The 16,314-nt window shown below is 57.0% G+C and overlaps 1 protein-coding gene across 1 annotated transcript; it reads left to right on the forward strand.

The window, feature by feature from the left end:
• Positions 1-225: 225 nt before the first annotated feature.
• Positions 226-6,551, forward strand: CBX4 (chromobox 4). The gene is made up of 5 exons (XM_079132741.1): positions 226-523; positions 667-710; positions 1,857-1,922; positions 3,985-4,051; positions 4,294-6,551. Exons 1-5 carry the CDS (start codon positions 455-457, stop codon positions 5,707-5,709), a joined length of 1,662 nt encoding a protein of 553 aa, XP_078988867.1. The 5' UTR covers positions 226-454; the 3' UTR covers positions 5,710-6,551.
• Positions 6,552-16,314: the final 9,763 nt, after the last annotated feature.

Below are 16,314 nucleotides of genomic sequence, written 5' to 3' on the forward strand. Positions count from 1 at the left end.
CCTTCCCTCTCTCCAGCTCCCTCTCCCAGCTTGCAGATCCCTCCTCTGCACCTCCCCGGCGCCCTCCTCCTCCCCGGCCCCCTCCCGCGCCCTTCCTCCTCCCCGCCGCCCAGGCCCGGGGCCTCCGGTAGGCCCGGCTGCGCCAATCCGCGCCACGGCCCGCCCCCTGACGCCGAGCTGGCCCTGCGAGGCCCCGCCCGCTGACGTCCGGGATTTGCATGAGTTCTTGTGCAGCCGCGGCCCGGGCTCAGTTGTCTGAGCGAGCGCGAGCCGGGAGCCGGGAGGGCGCGGGCAGCGGCGGCCGGCTGGGCTGTGCGGGGCGAGCGGCGGCGGAGGCGGCGCGGGCGGCACGGGCGGCAGGGCCCCTGGGTCCGGCGGCAGCTGGGCACCGGCGGGAGCCAGCAACGTCTGCAGCCGTGCCGGCCCGGGCGCCCCGGCGCGCTACGGCTCGGCCATGGAGCTGCCAGCTGTTGGCGAGCACGTCTTCGCGGTGGAGAGCATCGAGAAGAAGCGGATCCGCAAGGTAGGGCGGCGCGGGGGCGGCGGCGCAGCGGCGCGGGAGCGGCGGCCGGAGCACCCGCGAGAGGCGGGGAGGGGGTGGGGAGGCTGCGGGCCGAAGCCGGGGATCCCGCGGAAGCTGATGGAGTGCTGTCTCTTCCCCCTCAGGGCAGAGTGGAGTATCTGGTGAAATGGAGAGGCTGGTCCCCCAAGTAAGTAGCGGCGGGGGCGGGGGCCGGGGTGCCGAGGCGCGGGGCGCCCGGCTGCCGGACCCGCCGAGCTGGTGGGGTGGTGGGGGAGCGGACGGGAGGCGGGGTGGAGGTGGGGTGGAGGAGGAGGGGGTGGGGAAGTCGGTGGCAGGCACTGGGAAGCCGAGCCGAGACCGAGCCCGGCGCCCTGTGTTGTGCTCCGCTCTCCGGGAAATGCCATCACTAATTTATGCACTAAAAGGAGCCGGAGGAGCTGGAGAGACGCGGGGCCGAGCCGGGGAGGCCGGCGGAGGGAGGGAGGGCGCAGGCACTGACTGATGTGCAGCAGAAAATGGCTCCTTTCCCCTTTCCCTCCACCGAACGGCTCCATATTGCAAAACCAAAAAAAAAAAAAAAAATTAAAAAGCGACGAAAATGCAATTGTGTGCCTCCTCGCTCCTAGTGGTGCAGGGAGGGGAAGAAAAAAGGCAGAAAATGTTGGGAACTGTCACTGCGGAGCTTTTGGTGGGGAATTTTTTTCTTTAATTTGAAATGCGAAGGCACCGGATGGAGACACGCGCAGCCACACGCGCGCGCGCGCACACACACACACACACACACACACACACATACACACGCAGAGGCATATTTTTGTGTTGCTGAGTATTTGGGGTTTGCTTGCCCGTGACAGCGGACTCCTGGGCCGCGAGGGGGTGTAGGGGACCTCTGGGCTGTCGGTTATCGGATTAGGGGTCAAATGCAGAAGGGCTGAAGCCCTCGCGGAGACTCAGGGCTGGGAAGAGGAGGAGGAGGACTGCGACTTTGCATTTCGGCTGCTTTGCACGCAGGGTTCCTGGTGAGCAAAGTGGCCTTGGAACATGTCGCAGTAACATGCTTAAAATTCTTGACAACTGCAAAATAAACTGCTAGTTTCATTTTCCTTACCCCTCCCCTTTCTTCCTGCCCTTGTGTGTTTATTTTGACTTGGGGGGGCAGTGTATCAGGGACTTTGTCAGGCCTGAAGAAATCTATGCCTTCCACATCCACAGCTTTCAGTTCATGAAGACAGAGTAGGGCCTTATGTCATTCCCCACCTGGAGGCTGCAAAGCTGGCTCGGTTTTTTTTTTTTTTTTTTTTAAGCCATGTCCCCCTCCCTTTTCCCTTGCAAGATATAACACGTGGGAACCGGAGGAGAACATCCTGGATCCACGGCTGCTGATCGCCTTCCAAAACAGGTGAGCGTCCCCCAAGCTACCACCACCTGCCTTCCTGACCGTATATGGGAATAGGAAAGTGGGCCATGCAGCCAGGGGAAAGGGGGACCCCCCACACACACAGCGGGTCTGAACTGGCAAGGCTGCGGCCTCGACTTTTCTAACCAATGTCCTTGGCGGTTGCTGGAGCTTGGGAGTGGGGGCAGGGTGGGACTGGGGAAGGCGAGGCATGCGTTTTGGGGGAACTGCAAGAAAAGTGTCTGTGGGTGGCCCTGCAACTGTCCTGGAGAACTCCTTTGGCCCCTCTCTGGTGGCAACCTTGGAGCTCCACCCCCAGAGCCTAGGTGTTGCTTTCCTGCAGCCACTGGCCGCTTGGCACTGGCACCTCCCGGGGCAGCTCCAAAGGAGCTGGCATTGTGAAACCGCCTGGACGTCATGGAACTGAACTTAACCTGTTGGTGGCTGGAGAAAAGTTGACAAGGCCTGAAACCTCCCCCCACCCCCCTGCCCCCCAGATGGGGATGGCTGGAGCCTGGGACCCTTCACATCCCCCACCAGTCTATTTGGTGGGTCAGAGTGCCCCATCAGGGCCGAGGAGGTTGGCCCAAGGGGGTGGGATGGACGCTGCCAGTAGTGGAAGGGTGTCCTCTTGCGGGGGTGGGGGGGCGCTCATCCTCCTGCACACAGATGCTTGTCACTCTGCAGCTGCTGCAGCTGGATTTGCTGCCGGTAGCTGTGGTTCTGTTTCGGGGAGGATAGGGGGAAGGGCAGAGGGGAGGAGCAGCAGGAACCTCAGAGCTCGGCCACTCTGCTGCCTTCCATCCCTCCTCCCCTTTTATTTTGCATTATTTCCTGTAGTGTATTTGGCGCTAAAACTGTAAACTCTAGACCCTTTGAGCAGGCCACCAGCAGGGAAGTTGCTCTCCTGCGACACAGGGGGCGCCGGGCAGGGATCCTGCCCCGACTCCACCTGGGAGTTCACCACCCTGTAACCCATGTCAGCGGCTGATGCCATGTTGCATAATGGGTCCCTGGAGAATTAAAAGGCAGGCTGTTGCAATGCCACGCAACTTTGGAGTCAGGCCCTGGCCCCGGCCCCAGGGCATGGCAGAACTCCACTGGGTTAGCCCACGGGCAGTGAGGCGGGAGTCATGACTGGGCACTGGAGAGCGGGTCTCTGACCTGGTAATGGACTATAACTTAGAACTGTAGAGGGGTGCCCTTCTCTCTTACGGAGGACTGGGCAGTGCTTGGGACATTCTGCCCGCAAGCGGGTCACTCTTTGGCTGACCCGAAAGTGGAAACCTGGCCGCTGTGACTGATGCCTCCACCCATGGACTTTATTAATAATTAGAAATCGAAGCTGCGAGGATCCGGCTCCAACTAGAGACAGTACTTCTCCGCCCCGCCCCTGCCCCGCCCACTGGCTCAGCGGGGGCGGTGCCAGGCCGGTTCACCAGGTGGCTGAGAACCTGGCCAGACCCTGGCCTCTGTGGCCAGCCCCCGTGGCCGGCCCCCGCCCCCAGCCCCTAATTGGCTCATTTGCCGCTGTGTAAACAAGGGCGCAGCCCCTCCCCCTGTTTAGTGCCTGGCCTTTAAGAAAACGAGCCCTCCCTTCTGCCGGCAGCTCTCGTTATCTGAATCTTAATGAGGTCGTTAGCATCCCCTGCCTCTGCCGAGGTCGGCGCATACCTCGTTTGGACTGTTCATATTCCCTGCATCCCCGCGCCCGCCCCACTTTGCTCAGAGCCACGGACCTGAGGCAGTGATCCAGTGCTGGCAACCCAGCCTGCTTCACGGAGACAGGACTGGGGGTGATGGGTTAGAGGTATCAGAGGTGGGGGAGCTCGTCACCAAAGACCCTTGGGGAGATAAGGTCTGGTGCCGACCTAAAGCTGGGTGCTGGTTGAGACCTGACGGAGGTGCCCAGCAAGCTGCAGAGGCGGCCTTCTGTCTCTTTGTCCCCTCCGCATCTCGTTGATCACTGCCTACCCGACGCTTGAAAGGCAAGGGTGTGGGTGTCACTGAAGTTTTGGGGACATGACTCTGAGGCTGATCCTGCGGTTCTCTGTTCCCTCCCCAGGGAACGACAGGAGCAACTGATGGGATATCGGAAGAGAGGGCCAAAGCCCAAGCCGCTGGTGGTGCAGGTAAATACTCGCAGGTGGCCCCAGCCCCTGCCCCAGGAGCCCTCCCCAGGACGTCTGCGGGAGCTTCCTTTTGCCCGGGAGGATGGAGGGATTCCTCACAAGCACCCACCCCAATTGCACTTCCTCTCTCCTAGACCTCCCTGCCCCAGCCCCCATGACATAACTGTAGACTGAGGTTTGGGGTACTACTGATGTTCCTGGTGTGCCTGGGGTCGACCTTCCTCCTCTCACTTCCCCCTCAGGTACCTACCTTTGCCCGTCGTTCCAATGTCCTGACTGGGCTCCAGGACTCTTCTGCTGACAACCGCACCAAGCTGGAGTTGGGCACGCAGGGAAAGGGCCAGGGGCACCAGTACGAGCTCAACAGCAAGAAGCACCACCAGTACCAGCCGCACAGCAAGGAACGGGCAGGCAAGCCCCCGCCACCAGGCAAGAGTGGCAAGTACTACTACCAGCTCAATAGCAAGAAGCACCACCCTTACCAGCCGGACCCCAAGATGTACGACCTGCAGTACCAGGGTGGCCACAAGGAGGCGCCCAGCCCCACCTGCCCAGACCTGGGCGCCAAGAGCCACCCTCCGGACAAGTGGGCCCACGGCGCATCAGCCAAGGGCTACTTGGGGGCAGTGAAGCCCTTGGCTGGAGGGGCTGGGGCTCCAGGAAAGGGCTCTGAGAAGGGCCCCCCTAACGGGATGACACCAGCCCCCAAAGAGGCGGTGACAGGCAACGGGATTGGGGGCAAAATGAAGATCGTCAAGAACAAGAACAAGAACGGTCGCATAGTGATTGTCATGAGCAAGTACATGGAGAATGGCATGCAGGCGGTGAAGATCAAGTCGGGCGAGGCGGCAGAGGGCGAGACACGCTCCCCTAGTCACAAGAAACGTGCCACCGAGGAGCGCCACCCCCCAGCCGACAGGACTTTTAAAAAGGCGACCAGTGGTGCGGAGGAGAAGAAGGCAGAAGTGCCCTGCAAGAGGAGGGAGGAGGAGGCACCAGGGCCCGGGGACCCGCAGCCCCAGGACACCAGCTCCCGCAAGCTCTCCCCTACCAAGGAAGCCTTCGGGGAGCAGCCCCTGCAGCTCACCACCAAGCCGGACCTGCTCGCCTGGGATCCGACCCGAAGTACACACCCGCCCACCCACCACCACCATCACCACCACCACCACCATCACCACCACGCTGTGGGCCTCAATCTGTCCCATGCACGCAAGCGCTGCCTCTCTGAGACCCACGGTGATCGCGAGCCCTGCAAGAAGCGGCTGACAGCACGCAGCATCAGCACGCCCACCTGCCTGGGGGGCAGCCCTGCTGCGGAACGCCCCGCCGATGTGCCGCCTGCAGCCACGCTCCCGCAGCCAGAGGTCATCCTGCTGGACTCGGACCTGGACGAGCCCATAGACTTGCGCTGTGTCAAGACGCGTATGGAGGCAGGGGAACCGCCCAGCTCCCTCCAAGTGAAACCCGAGGTGCCCTCCACCGCAGCAGCACCGGCAGTGCTGGCGCCAGCGACGGCGGCGGAGAAGCCTCCCGCGGAGGCCCAGGACGAGCCTACAGAGTCGCTGAGCGAGTTCAAGCCCTTCTTTGGAAATATAATTATCACTGACGTCACCGCGAACTGCCTCACCGTCACGTTCAAAGAGTATGTGACCGTGTAGCTGCAGGGCATCAGAAAGGGACGCTTCTCGGTGTGCAGACTTAGCCCTTGCGGCCTCAGCCCTTGCAGCCTCAGAAGGGCTCCCCTCTGGGCTACGGGAAGTGCTGGTGGCCCCAGGGCGAGGACGCCTAAGCCGTGATAGCCACACCCCTCTTCAGGGCTGTGGGATCCCTGCGGAGGCGCCCCCCACGGCCTGTCTCCTTCCACGCGGTGCCTGCGGTCTCGCTGCCACTTGTCCCTTCCCATGCGAGACAAGAGCTGCGCCCTCCCGGTGGACCTCTGGAACTGACAGGGCAGCCGCTCAGCGGTCTCAGAGTTATAGTATTATATTTTAACCGTGCTAACTTGTCAAGTGCTGACTCTACTCCCGTTTGTACGTGGTGTTATTATTGAAATGTATTGTTTGAGCTCAAAAGGCCCGACCACCCCCATTCGGGCTGATATATATATATATATATATATACATATATATATATTTATTTGTAGGTATTTATATATTGAAATATAAAAACCTAGATTTATGGAGTTTCCCCTAGATCATGTTATATTCTATATCAGACAAACTATTTTCTGTTGACCTTTCTTACCCTTCATTCAGTATTTCTGTTGATTTCATTTCCTCCCCTCCAGGAACCGCAATACCAGGAACCTTGGTATATATTTTTTGATACTGTACACATGGATGTGTTGTTTCTATGTGCAAAAAAAAAAAAAAAAAAAAAAAGTTTGTTAAAAGGCTAAACGAGCTCTCTAGAACCTGCTGCTACTAGAAATGTCTAAACTATAAGCTTCCAATTATTACCTGCTTGAATGTAAATATTAAATGGAGATGTTGAAGGTGCATTTTTGCAGTTTTGAGATGAGCACAGAGGAGGGGATGTCCGAGTGGGGGGAGGCGGCCGGGCCCCTCTCCCACTGACTTCCGCCTCAGTCTGGGAAGGAAGCTGCCCAGTCCTGCGCTAAACCTCTGCACTAGCGAGTGGACTGGTTTCCCAGCAGCGGCACTGGCTCAGGAGTGTGACCCGGCTCCTGGGGAGGCAGGCGCTCAACTGGAAGGAGGAATTCCTGCCGGGGGTGTGCCAGAGCCATCCCTGTTCCCAGGACTCCCTGGCGGACTGTGCCCAAGGAGCTGGCAAACCCTGGGATCTGGGTAGCGGGGGAGGGGGTGCAGGGGAGTGCGGCCGTCCTCGTGCCACGCCTGCCCGCAGCTGCCGACCTTTATCCCCCAGAAACCCCTGGGGCGCCACAAGCCCCGGCGGCAGCGGTTGTGCTCCTCAGTACTCCCCACAGGTAGGACAGGCTTCGCGGGGAGGGACCCTAACCCTCTCGGGCGAACTCCGCCTGCACCGCCCGCCCGCCCGCCCCGCCGAGGAAGCGCTGCGACTCTCTGCCAGGCTCTCTCCCCGGAAGCCACCAGGCCAGAGGCCCCGAGGGGCGGGGGCTTCCTGCGGGACGGAAGGGGGCGAGCTGGCACTCGTCGCCCCCCCTTGGGGTGGCAGGGCCGAGGCGCTTGACGTCGCGGGGGAGGAAGGGGTTAAGGTCCCCGAGGGGGCGAAGGGTGCGGCTTGGTTGGCCAGGAAGCCTAGACCCGGGAATGCGCGGCGGTGGCGACTTTCTGCAGACGCAGCGATCTTGCTCCTGGTCGGGGTGCCGGGCAAGGCCGGGGGCCGGGGGCCTGATGGGCGAGGGGCTGCTCCGGGCCTCCCAAGAGCCCCAGCCGGCCCGCCTGGGACCGAGCGGGTGTGGGGCGCCAGGCCGAAGAGAAGTGGTTCTGAATGCGGGGCGGGGACGAGGTGGCCAGAGGGGCAGAGTTGGGAAGGCAGGGGAGGAGATGGAGAGGAAGGCCGGGAGGGCGGGAGCCTGGATGCGCACAGAGTGGCCAGTGTTGGCTGCAGGCCACCAGCGACTAGGGGTGGGGGAGGGGAACCCCAGGGGGAGGGGAGGAGGGAAGAGAAGCGCTTATTAAAAAAAAAAAAAAAAAAAAAAACCTTGGGGAGTTTCTAGCCCTGGCTTTTGTGGATTGTCCCTCCCACTACCCCCATCACCCCAAGCCCCTTTCCGAGTGAGGTACACACCCCTCCCCCTCCGTGTAATGAACGCCCTTTGCCACCCTGCGAGTGGAGGAGGCCTATCCGGTTGCTGGCGCACTGCCTGCTCCACACTAGAATTGGGCCTGTCCTTCACTGGCTGGTACACAAAGGCCCGTGCCAGGCAGGGACCTCGACTCCCTGTTCTTCAGCTGAGGACTGAAACCTCCAGAATGTGAGGCAGCCCCTGTGCAAGTCTGCACAGTTTACCCGGGAGTGAGCCTGGCCCTGGGGTGGCCTCTGCTGGACTAGGGATATGGGCAAGCAGGCGGTGGGTGTCGCGTCCTGAGGGCTGGGAAGAACACCAGTTCTCTACCATTCCTGAAAAGTCACGCCTACTAGAGACCTTGAAAACAGCCTGGTAGCAGGGCCTTGGGGGTGGTCCTGGGCAGAGCCTGGAGTCTGCGTTCAGGTGGCCATGCAGCAGAAGCTACGCAGTCCAGAGCAGCTGCTGAGATGGGGGCGTCCAGCCTGCTGTCTGTGAACACCTCCCGGCAAGAGGCAGGAGCCTGTGGTTTGCTGAGCTCCTCAGACAGGTCAGCACCACTTGAACATCTTGTCCTGTACATTGCCCCTGGGCACTGAGTTTCCCCATGGGATGAGTCTGAGGTCCTGATGCACAGACAGCTTGTCCAGGGTGCAGAAACAGGGTCATGGGCCCAAGCACTGAGACGGGATAGTTTCTCCTCCAAGGGCCTTTGAGATGGGAGGGTCCCCAAACCCCAGCTCTCCTGGGTGTAGATAGCTCATGCCCAGCACTTCACAAAGAGTCATAAACACTGTCTTTGAGCCCAAGTTCAGTAAGAGAAGAAAAGCAGTGAGGTGTCTTAACCCTGCACATTGAAACCCCAAATTTCTTTTCTTTCTTTTTTCCTCCAAATGACCTTCATTTAGGACTGAGCCTCTGGCCTAAAGTCTGGAGCTGACCTAGCACAAATGGAGGGCGCTCATGCATCCACCCTCCAGAGCCAGCCCCTCCAGCACCAGTCCATCCCTGAGGGCAGCTCTGGACTCCTTGCAGCTTGCCCTCTCTCCAAAAGAGCCAAGTTCAGTCCTTCAATGACAGTCCTGGACACCCCTGGAGGTGGGGCATGTGGAGATCCACAGATGCAGGGTTCTTTGTACACTAAACCAATAAAAACTTAGAATGCCCAGTTAAGTTTGATTTTCAAATGTACAATCATAATTTTTAGTATATGTAAGTCCCATAACATATTTGAGACATACTTCTACTAAAAAAAGAAAAAGAATGCAGTGTTTAGGTGAGCTTTAAAGGTAGCCAGACATCCTGAATTTCGTCTTGAAATTCTGTTTTGATTCTGAATGATCAGTCTCTGCCCACAGGGACATTTTGTTCCAACAGAAGAGAGAGGGCACAGAAAGCTGAAAACCACCTGGCCTGTAAGTGTGGCTATGATAATGACCTTCAGCAGGTAGTCAAATGGCATAGGCGGCCTGCAGCACTGACCTGTGATTTAGTATTGGGTGGGAGTGGTTCTCTGGTCATATGACACATTGAGACAAAGAGGCAGGGGAGGCCAGAATGGACTCTGCCTTTTGGTACACTTTGGGCTTCCAAATTGAATCTCCTCTCCATTCCCAGCCACACCAAACAGGAAACTTCTAGAACATACAGGGAAGACATCTGGTTCTGGTGCTCACTCGCTTTTCCAGAAACCTTTACCTTCCTTATGCCTGTTTTCTGGTTGCCTTGAAAACAGTAAAGATGAACCAGGTCAGGAGACAGCCTGGAGCTCTTCTGAAAAACTCTCTACATAAACACACAGGCTTTTTTTCTTTTCTTTCTTTTTTTTTTTTTTTTTAATGAGGGAACATTAAACATCACAAGTCAGATGTAAATGTCTTCCAAGACTTCTGGCCTTCAGCCTTGGCTTGACCAAGAGACAGATGCACAGTGATGTTTACCTCCAAATGATTGTGCTGGCTGCCACCCCTCTTAGCCTCTCTGTCCCTCTCTGTCTCTGCTGGGTGGATTGTCTGTGTCCCTGGGACCTCAGCCTCAGCTTCTCCTTGGATGGCTGAGCATGCCTTTGGACAGGAGAGCCTGTGCTGGGACAAAACCAGAGCCTCATGCTTTCTGAAATGAGCTTATTCTATCCTGTGTTACATTTGCTGCTCATCCAGGAAGGTGAAGACTCTGAGGAGGAGATTGTTTGAAAGCTGTTATTCTTGGATACAAGAGCCTCTTCCTGCAGCCTCTGGTTCAGAGACGCAGCCCTCCCCACACTCTGCTCTCCTTGCCTGTTCCCTTCCAGCTAATGATAATAGTCAACATTGATTGAGTGTGTATTATGTGCCAGGCACTTTAGGGGAATCATCTCATGTAATTCTCTCAGCTCCAGGAGGCAGATCCTCTCACTGTCCCTGTCTTACAGGTGGCAAAGGGAAGGTGTGGTGGCTAATCTTGCCCCAGATCAAAGAGCCAGTTAATGGGGAGAGACAGGAATTCACAGCACTGTCTGTCTCCTGGAGCCCTGCTCCCAGATTCTAGGATTCCATGGGTCCTTCAGAGGCCAGCTCAGGCCCCCTCCCTGTGGCTCCCAAGCTCGCTCGGGATCCTCAAAGCCCTCACAGGGGCCTGCTCTGTGGAGCTCTCCAGCCCTGGTTCATCGCTGCCCTGACCTGCACCCACTGCTCCCTGTCAGTCAGTTGCCACTGCCACACACCTGTCTGCGGAGGGCCTGTGCTTCTCCCCCTAGACTTGAGCCCTGAGCTCCTGGACGCGCAGGGGCGAGTCTGGGGTATCTGCCTCTCACAGCTGTGCACAGTTCTTAAGCAGAGACTTGGAATCTGATATCCTGTGTGCACATCTGTGAGTCTGTGTGCCAAGTATGTGGGCTGTATGTGTGCGGGTGTGCGCACGGCATTCTGGTTCCTGTGCTGCAGGCAGGCCGTTGGCATCATCCATGAACCAAGGGCCTGGCGGTGCCCCGGGAGTACCAGTGTTCAGGCGGCTCAGCTCTCCGAAACCTGGAGGCTGTTCTTCTCCCTGACATGGGCAGGGAGCAGACACGTGGCTCAGCTGCTCTGGGGTCCTGCCATCCTCTCATTCCTCACCTGATCTGTTTGTTCGAATTTCAGGAGACTCCAGGTAATTTTGTAGTGATTGAATTGAGGGAAACAGGCCCTAAGGATAATCCTAGTGTCAGTTCCAGGAAGACAGAGGTTCTGTTTAGCTAGGTGGAATGTGTTCCACGTTTCCTGACAGGAGGGCACTGCCTGAGCATGCGGACACAGTTTTCACCTGTAGCTTAGGATGGTAGAGATGCCGACGTGCATGTGGCCCAACACACACACACATTTTTTCTTGGATTTGGTCTTGACACGAGCTGTGTGGATAGCCAGACACATGGGAAGAGGCTACTCAGTGTTGGCTGTGATTATTTCTCTCATCTGCAGGTTTTCAAATCTAGGCAGGGGCAGAGGGCTGGCATAAGAAAGAATGTTCCGGATGCATGAGCGTGTGCCTATGTGTGTGTGTTCAGGGCTGGAGGGGGGCACTGCCCTCCCCTGTGCTGGTGGGAAGACCTCTAACTCTGCCCGAGTGGAGTACCTGGAGTTTAATATTGCCAATAACCGGCCACAGAGCCTTTCAGCCTACACCAGGTGTCCTGTAACCCTCCCTGGATTTCCTCTCTTTCCTGTTTCATCTGAGAAATTCTTCACTAATTCCACGGTATCTGGTTTCTCATTGTTTCTCTCTGCTTCAGACAGCCGTTGGGGTGGGCTTTGGAAAGGTGTGCTTAATGTTCTGGGCCTTCCAAAATGACACTGGTGAGTCACTTCTATCACCATCCTCAAAAACCTCTTCAAAGAGGCTGCGTGGCTTTCAGGGCTGAGCTGGTCATACCAGCCTGGGGCAATGAGCGAATGCCTGTCACGCAGTCTGAGGATGGTCTTGGGAGGGCCCTGCACTCCAGCAAAGCTCATCCAAATCCAGAAGAGCAGCACAATCATGGAATATAATGCTGCGATTAAATGAAGGCCACGAAATATGGGATGCCAACAATGCTTTGTTAGGATGTGGGCTGTTGGAAGTGGAAGACAAGGGACAGTGTGGGCCATGGGGGGAAGTCTGGGCTATTCCTAAGCAAGCAGAGGACAGCTCTTCTCCCTGAGCCCCTGGAGGAGGTGGGGAGAAGAGATCAGCAAGCAGAATCCCTCCTATGAACAGCAGAAGAGAGAAACCTGAATGGCCATTTCCTGCTTTGTTTATAGCCTCCCCAACCTTCCCAGCAGCCCAGGGAGGGGAGAGGAGCAGCCAGCAGGGCAGGGCTGGAGGCTCAGAGGGCTCTGCTCCCCTCGGCCTTTCATGCATCTTCCCACCGTCTCCTCTCCTGGCACTGAAAATTATTTATGTTTGCAAATTGCTTTTGACTCACATGAGTTATTCCTCTTGCCTGCCAACAGGTCTGGGGATGGGAGTTATCGAGCCTGCGAGCCGAGAATCCAAGGGAGACAGATGAAGGAGCAGCGGAGTGGAAGTCACGCGCCTTGGGAATCGGTCCTGCTCTGCCGCTGCTTTGGCCATTACCTCCACTGCCTGGGCCTGGGGCTGCTCATCTGCAAAACCAGAGAGCTGGGTGAGCTCTCCCTGCCTTCATGGCTCTGATGTCCCCTGTGCCTGTGTCACTTAAAGAGGCACAGCAGAGGTTGGCCCCTGCCTCCTGGCTGCTTCTGAACCTGTACCCAGCAAATCCTGCTGCCAAGGAGCTGGAGTCTGGTGCTGCCCAGCCCTGGCCCAGCAGGGAGGACAAGCCAGAGTGGCCAGGAATGCTTCTTTCCTTTGTCTTTTGCTTCATGCTGGTCCTCAATGGTGCCGGCAGTGATGATGATTCCACAGAGGAAAACAAACGTCTGCAGAGGAATCGGAAGGGTGGAAAGTCCCTGGGGCTGGTCTGGGAGAGACACACACACATAAACACGGAGGAGGGTGGATGGAGCCACCTGTACTTCTGTGGGGAGGGGGGTGGTCCTTGATGGTGGCATCCTGGGGTCCTGGAAGTTCAGGGGGAGGGGCGTCATGGGGTTTCTATTCCAAGCCCTATGTTCTACAGACAGGAAAACTGAGCCCCCCAAAGACCAAAGCCACATCCAACTGAATGACTGACTCCATGCAGCAGATGATTCTCTGTGCCTGAGTGGGCATCTGGGTCCCAGCCAGGAGCAGTGCTCACCAGCTCACCCACTATAAAATTGGCCATCTTAATAGACCATGTGACTCAGAGTCCAATGCCATGCGGAGAGCGGTGGCCACGTGTGGCTGACGGAGGGTTGTGGTCTGGCTGCAGTTCTCTGGACTGTGGTTTGGGGCCTCCTCCAGGGAGCAGACCTGAGGGTATGGTCTTCCTCCAATCCAGTGACCACCAGGTGGAGACGAAGGCCCCTGCGGGTCTAACTCTCTGAGGTGGCAAAAAACCTGCTGACCTCAAAGCTTTGAGTCGGCTCAACCTTGGCAGGAAGACAGTATTTGCTCAACCTTTGCCAAACCACAGCAAGCCTCAACTATGGGTCTAGAGGGGAGTTCGGGGTCTACGCATCTTCCCAAGGGAGAGGGTCTATGGGTAGGATGGAGGTGGCTGGAGAATGGGGACAGGAGCTTTCCTGCACAATACCTTTCCCCTGAAGCCCGCCTCTTCCAATGGGCCTAGAGATGAGGTTCCAGTGTGGGAGACACCACTTTGGGCAGAGGTGATGACCCCAGGGTCGTGTCCTCAGAGGGCACACTCCTGATGTCCCTTTGGCACCTCCCAGGAAAGAGGAACATGCCAAAGTGCATCTGGCAAGACAGCTAGCTGTGGGTTAGCTGCAGGGTGGTCCAGGGGCTCTTGCACTTGGGGGCAATTCAGTGATTTAGGGAGAGAGCAGGGAAGGAGTTAGATGAGCCCAAAACAAAGGGGGCGGCAACGGCAAAAAGAAAAGCCAAGCAAGAGAGCTCCAGAGAGAGGAGTAGACACAAAGCAGGAGACCGGAGGACAGAAAAGGAGTGGAGAACAGACAGACGCAAGCGAAGAGAGAGGCCAGAACAGATGAGGCAGGAGACGGAGAGTCCAGTGCAGACTGGAAGAAACAGAGGAATTAAAAAACAGTGGGAGCCAGTCACAGTGGCGCACGCCTGTAATCCCAACAGCTCAGGAGGCTGAGCAGGAGGACAATGAGTTCAGAGCCAGCCTCAGCAGTTTAGTGAGGCCCTCAGCAACTCAGCAAGACCCTGTCTCTAAGTAAAACATAAAAAAGGGCTGCAGATGTGTCTCAGTGGTCAAGAGCCCCTGGGTTCAATCCCCAGTACCAAAGGGGCGGGGGGAACAGAGTTGGAAGAGATCAAAGCAAACGTCACCAGTGTGAGGCCCACTGACACCTGGGCCTCCCGATTCCATGCACTGAGGAGAAGGTAATGCCCCAGAAATGGAATTCCTGCCCCAAATTCAGAGCCTGACACAGGGCGTGGTGGTGCATACCTGTAATCCCAGCAACTCAGGGGCTGCAGGGGATCAGGGCTGAGGGTGTAGCTCAGCAGTAGAGCCCCCTGTTCCAAAAGTACCCAGTTTAAAAAAAATGCAGAGCCTGAATTGACCATGAAGAAATGTCAGATGTGTGCTCTTCAAATATAAAGAACACAGAAAGAGGTTGAGGCTCTGCTCCCATGTCAGGGAGGCTAGAGACAGGATGCTGAAGACCATTCGTCATCCTGCGTTGACTCTTGGATCAGGGGTGGGGTGGGGGTGGGTTGTAATGAGGAGAATTATTGAGGAAATTGGCAAGAGTTTAAAAAGGGCTGCGGGTGGGTGTAGAAATCCTGACCTGAGAACTGTAGTGTGTGTGGGTAAGAAGGTCTTTGCTCCTGGGACAACAGTATCCTAAAGGATTCACACATGAAAGGGAACAAGGTCTCCACTTACTCTTGAATAGTTCCGGAGCACAGTGTGGGGGAGTACATACAGAGAGGAGGACACAGAAGGGCCAGGGAGAACCACTGGACGCTCTAGAGGAAGAACACAGGCAAGTTTCCTTGCCAGTCTTGCAACTTTTCTGTAAGTTGGCAAAAATGCGTGATCGGGATTTTAAAAGAGGCCCTTGGAGTTGCCCTATGGGGTTGGAGACAGGTGCTAGCCCTGGAGCCTCCTGGATTGAGCTGGGAAGGACCTCAAGAGCCTGCTCAGGTGGGCAAAGCCCGGAACCCAGAGTTCTGGCAGCTGTGCCAGGCGGGCTCCTTGTGCCTATCTGAACAGCCCTGCACACACTCGCCAACCCTGATCCACACTCTGACACAGATGAATGGAGTCCCAGAGGGTGGGGGCAAAGGGGCCCAGCTCCTCCATTCAGCCTGGTCCCTCCCACCCCACTGGGAGCCCAATCTTACTCTTTGGCCAAGGAAGGATGTGGCAGGAAACCCGAGTCTTGGTGAGCTGGGCAAACCTGGCTGTGTGTTCCAGCTTCTCTGTCTTTACCAGCTCTGTGCCCTGGGCCTGGTGGCTGTGGCCCCAGCACTCCCCTAGTTCAGCCTCCATGCTGCCTTTTTTTTTCCTTTTCTTATGTGGTACTGTGGATTGAACCCAGGGGCTGTCCACTACTGAGCTACATGCCCAGCACTTTTTATTCATTTATTTACTGTTTTAGACAGGGCCTCCCTAAGTTGCTGAGGCTGGCCTCCAACTCATGATCCTCCTGCCTTAGCCCCCTACAGGCATGTGACACGGCACCTGGCCCATTCTTGCTATCTCTGCAACACTACCACTTGAGAGGAGCTGCCCCTGACCATTTGTCCAAGGTGAACTCTTATTACCCTGTTATTCTTCTTTAGAGAAAGAGTCAGCTGAAATGCTTTACTTGTCTGCCTCCCCAGTAGAAAGTCAACACCACGAACTATTCAAGAGTAAGTCCTCGGGGGTGCTGCGCAGGTGCTGCTCCCCAAAACCAGAACTTGACAGATGCTCCAGAGGCACTTGACCACGGAGAGGAGGGAAAGAGGAAAGAATGGAAGAGGGAGGGTGGAGGAGAGAGGGAGGAAGTCCTCCACCCCCTCAGCAGTGAAATGGAGACAATCACTCCCCACGCAGAGCCTGCCTGGAGGTGGGCTCAAGAACATGCCCCCTGAGGCAGCATGAGCCCAGGAGCGGCAGGCAGCAAGGGCCAGCCAGGGCCATGATGGCCAAGACGGCTCCCCAGGGCTGGCGCAGCCAGCACATCCCTGCTTGGCAATTCAGTCATTAAACTGGCCCCCCAGGGTCATCTTCATCTCATCTGGGAAGGACAGATTAGAGAGCGTGAATGATTTTGTTGTGACAAAGAAGATTTTGTGTGGGGCCCAGAGCTACTTAGTCACACACCTGGTGAAGAAATGCTAAACAGGAGCAAGTCTGGCCTGCAGCTCGTCCTCCTCGGGCTGGCCTCTGGGTCCCCATTCTGACCAAGGGCCATGATAGAAAAGAAGTCTGCCTCTCTATTCTGTCACTTACCTCCTGTAATGGGAATGAGGTAAGGTGGACAGACAGCAGTGG

Source organism: Sciurus vulgaris (genome assembly GCF_902686455.1).
Source record: "Sciurus vulgaris genome assembly, chromosome: 3".
Taxonomy (NCBI): domain Eukaryota; kingdom Metazoa; phylum Chordata; class Mammalia; order Rodentia; family Sciuridae; genus Sciurus; species Sciurus vulgaris.

Excerpts from the sequence above, each read along its gene's own strand:
- CBX4 (XM_079132741.1), top strand. The coding sequence starts at position 455 with ATGGAGCTGCCAGCTGTTGGCGAGCACGTCTTCGCGGTGGAGAGCATC. Across the intron at positions 524-666 it reads AGAAGAAGCGGATCCGCAAG|GGCAGAGTGGAGTATCTGGT; the intron begins GTAGGGCGGCGC and ends CTTCCCCCTCAG. Across the intron at positions 4,052-4,293 it reads CCAAGCCGCTGGTGGTGCAG|GTACCTACCTTTGCCCGTCG; the intron begins GTAAATACTCGC and ends CTTCCCCCTCAG.